Source organism: Bactrocera neohumeralis, chromosome 6 (assembly GCF_024586455.1).
Source record: "Bactrocera neohumeralis isolate Rockhampton chromosome 6, APGP_CSIRO_Bneo_wtdbg2-racon-allhic-juicebox.fasta_v2, whole genome shotgun sequence".
NCBI lineage: Eukaryota > Metazoa > Arthropoda > Insecta > Diptera > Tephritidae > Bactrocera > Bactrocera neohumeralis.
The window spans coordinates 18,391,029-18,394,896 of record NC_065923.1 but is presented as its reverse complement, the minus strand read 5'-3'; the positions used below and the strand labels follow the sequence as shown (position 1 = coordinate 18,394,896).

Sequence of the window (3,868 nt, the reverse complement as noted above, 5' to 3'; positions counted from 1 at the left end):
TTAACCGTCTTTTAAATATTTGAGATCAATCTGATACAAACTTTAGACGAAAATCCCTTCATTAAAATATAGTTAAATTATTTTCCTTTTCCGTTACGTTTACACACGTTAGCCAGAGCGGACCCGCAGAATTATTTGAAATTCAACGGATACAGCAAGCAAAAACAACAGACAGCTTTTGTATTAGTTCGTTCATATTGAAAAGGCACAAAGCAAAGCCAAGCGAAATGTTGGCCACGTCTCATCTCTTTACGCAATTCTTAAAAGCGTCGCTATTTTTATTACAGTGAAACGCGGAAAGCCAAGCGTTCCTTCTGACATACCCTTTTTTCTTCGCTTCGTTGCTAAATTATGAATTGTTAAGCCTGTATGGAAAGCAGTCAATAATATCCCTATAATTCGCCTATCGGTTAAATCACATGTGGCCAATTCACATAGAAGTTTTACTCCTCTTTGCGTCAGACATTTGTTTTGACAGAAAATTTCGATGTACACTTTTCCATTCACATAAAAAGTTTTCGACGCAAAGCCTAGCAAAATGTTACTCTAATTTTTACGCTTTACTGACAGCAAATCGTTCATTGTGGCATACCCTTTGTTTTCTGTGCTTTGTTGTTTTGGTATAAACTGTGACGTGAATGCGCCTTTAATTACTCAAGAGCGCTAACAAAAATTTTCGGCAAAGTTTCTATAAGTATTTTATGTCAACTAGATAAATCTAACCGAAACTTTTGTTCACATAAATCCCATACTGACATTCAACTAATTAAAAACTCTTACATGGCATCTTTGTAAGCTGTCACAATTATGTGTCATTTTGACAATTTGTTTTCTGACACTTGTCTCTTCCAGTGAACGTGCTTTCATTCGAAACACATGGTATTTTGTTAAATATTTTCAAGTTTCTTATTGCTTGTATTATTGGTATATACAATAATTTAGCAAAATGTCTGAGGTGTTTCATCGGCCTGGGCCGTTAAAACAAACAAATAAAGCTCACAAAACTGGGCGACATCGGTCGAAAGGAGCTATAGAAAATGCACTGAAAGGACGAGTTTCACTGAAAGCGGTGTCGCATAAACACAAACAAGAACAACGAAGAGAGCAGCGTAGACACCAAATGAATCAAGTAAATTATATATTAAACAAGTTTATAATAATGATAAAATTTATAAATAATTTTTTTTAATAGATACGTAAAAAGAAACGAGAAGAAGCGAGATTAGAAAAACTACAGTTAGGTACTCAGCACAGCGCTCCATTCATGGTTTGCATATTGCCAATGCATCAACAAATTGACGCGAAATCAGCTTTAGCTATATTAGAGAGTTGTGATGATGAAGCTGTTGTACAAAGGGCAGACACTGGAGTTACCTATATTAATCTACCACGTTTCAAGCAAAGATTTTCTTTCATTATTCCACCAATAGGACGTGGAAGTGAGGTAGAAGTGTTGGATTACTTAAAGGCTTGTGATACGACCTTACTGTTAACTTCAGCGGCTATGGGAGAAGATGAGGTATTTGATCGGTGGGGTCACCGGATTTTCAATATGATATCTGCTCAAGGAATACCCTCACCAATTGTAGCACTAATGGATTTAGAATCAATAAACCCTAAAAAACGTGGTGATATTAAGGCATCTGTTCAGAAATTTATATCAAAGGTTTTACCAAAAGAAAAAATCATGCAACTGGATACCAATGCCGAAGGTCTCAACGTTATGCGTCGTATTGGTGGGCAAAAAAAGAATGTTCTTCCAAATAAAACAAATAGGCCACACTTATTCAGTGATAAAATTGAAATTGAAGCTCAGTCAAATCAATTAGACGACAATATTACTTTGAAAGTAACTGGATTTTTGCGTGGAGCACCACTTAATGAAAATTCTCTTGTACACATTCCTGGGTTGGGAGATTTTCAAATGCAACAAATAGTTTCCACACATGATGCTTTTAAATTAGATAAACGGACTGAACATTTACAAGTACAAGTTCGAGTAGCAGACCAACAGAAGCAAACTACATTGCAGAAAGAAAATATACCAGATGCTATGGATGCAGAACAGACATGGCCAACTGAAGAGGAAATCAAAGCAGCGCAAGAAGAAACAAAGAAAACTAAGTTAGTCAAACGTGTTCCTAAAGGGTGGAGTACATATCAGGCTGCTTGGATTCCAGATGCTGAAGCGGTTGAAGCAAAAGAGGATGATAGTAGTGATGACAGTGACATGAGTGGTAGTGAAGATGAAAGTAATGAAGATGAAGAGGATGAGTTCATGTCTTGTGAAAATCAATCTTTCGACGGAGAAATGCAAAAGCCCGATTCAGATACAGAAGAGTTTGTAGAAACAGCATCGGTATCAGATGCTGCAATAAATGACGAAAAATATGATCTCCAAATGGACTTTCATGAAGAACGAGAAACTTTGAAAAAAATAAAGGAAGCTCGTCTTGATGAATTGTGGCCGGATGAAATTGATACACCACTAGATGTTGAAGCGCGAGATCGTTTTCAAAAATACCGTGGTCTAGAATCGTTTAGGTAAAAAAAATTTTTATAACATATTTGTTTGCATGTATGTATTCTGAATTTATAATTTATCAGAACCTCACCATGGGATGTGAAAGAGAATTTACCTTATGATTATGCGCGAATTTATCAATTTAAAAATTTTGATCGGACAAAACGTCGAATTATTTCTGAGGCTAAGGAAGTTGATGGATTTCAAGTGAGAGTTGGAAAAAATATTTTCTTAGAATATTCGCTGAATATCATTTATTTTATTTAATAATCTTGATCTTTAATTAGCATGGCGCCTATGTAACCATATACATCATAAATGTGCCGCAAACTAGATGGTTGACCTATATATCAGCTCGTCAAACCAAAGGTCTTGTCATATATGGTTTGCTACCACATGAGCACCAGATGTCAGTGATGAATGTTGTGCTTAAGCGGTTGCCCGATTCTGAGGCACCAATAAAGTCGAAAGAGACTTTAATAATACAATGTGGATATCGCCGCTTTGTTGTAAATCCAATTTTCAGTCAACATACAAATGGAGACAAACACAAAGTAAGCAAATATTTTGAAAACTTAAACCAATCAATTTAAACCTATGTTTATTTATAATTTACTTTCAGTATGAACGTTACTTCCGGCCACACACAACCGTCTGTGCTACTTTCTTTGCTCCAATTCAATTCCCCCCTGCTCCTGTACTAGCTTTCAAACTAAATCCCGATTCAACTTTAGCGCTGGTCGCGCGCGGTTGTGTGCTTTCCTGTAATCCAGATCGAGTAGTATTGAAACGAATTGTCTTAAGTGGACATCCAATGAGAATCAATCGCAAATCAGCAACAGTGCGTTATATGTTCTTCAATAAAGAAGATGTCGATTATTTCAAACCAGTTAAACTACGCACAAAATGTGGTCGTTTGGGTCATATAAAGGAATCCTTGGGAACTCACGGTCACATGAAATGTGTGTTCGATGGACAGCTACGTTCTTATGATACAGTTTTTATGTATCTATATAAGCGGGTATACCCGAAATGGACCTACGAGGAGTGCCTGATACGTAGCGATAAAGATGAAGACAAGTTTGAGGACGAAAAAATGGAATAGCTCGATTAATGTACATATATATTATAGTAAATGTACTTTAAATATATTTTACGAATAGTTCAAACCCTATAAAGTTTTCAATACATGAATTTTGTTGATTGTTACTATAACAGTTCAATTGAAAGTCCCCGGCCTGATACACTGGTTATAACGACCCCTAACTTTCCGATACCATTTTTGTAGTATGATTTGTCCTACATCAATAAATTTCTTCCAAGCGGGCATTCTTTTAAGATCTG

General features: G+C 36.0%; 1 protein-coding gene across 1 annotated transcript; it reads left to right on the top strand.

Annotated features, from left to right (window-relative positions):
- Nucleotides 1-834: 834 nt before the first annotated feature.
- On the top strand, nt 835-3,693 carry LOC126763294 (pre-rRNA-processing protein TSR1 homolog). The gene is made up of 5 exons (XM_050480628.1): nt 835-1,129; nt 1,193-2,544; nt 2,608-2,731; nt 2,812-3,078; nt 3,147-3,693. The coding sequence occupies exons 1-5, from the start codon at nt 947-949 to the stop codon at nt 3,627-3,629; spliced, it is 2,409 nt and encodes an 802-aa protein (XP_050336585.1). The 5' UTR covers nt 835-946; the 3' UTR covers nt 3,630-3,693.
- The last annotated feature ends 175 nt before the right edge of the window (nt 3,694-3,868 follow it).

Coding starts and splice junctions, on each gene's coding strand:
- LOC126763294 (XM_050480628.1), top strand. CDS start 947: ATGTCTGAGGTGTTTCATCGGCCTGGGCCGTTAAAACAAACAAATAAA. Junction 2,545..2,607: donor CGTGGTCTAGAATCGTTTAG/GTAAAAAAAATT, acceptor ATAATTTATCAG/AACCTCACCATGGGATGTGA. Junction 3,079..3,146: donor CAAATGGAGACAAACACAAA/GTAAGCAAATAT, acceptor ATTTACTTTCAG/TATGAACGTTACTTCCGGCC.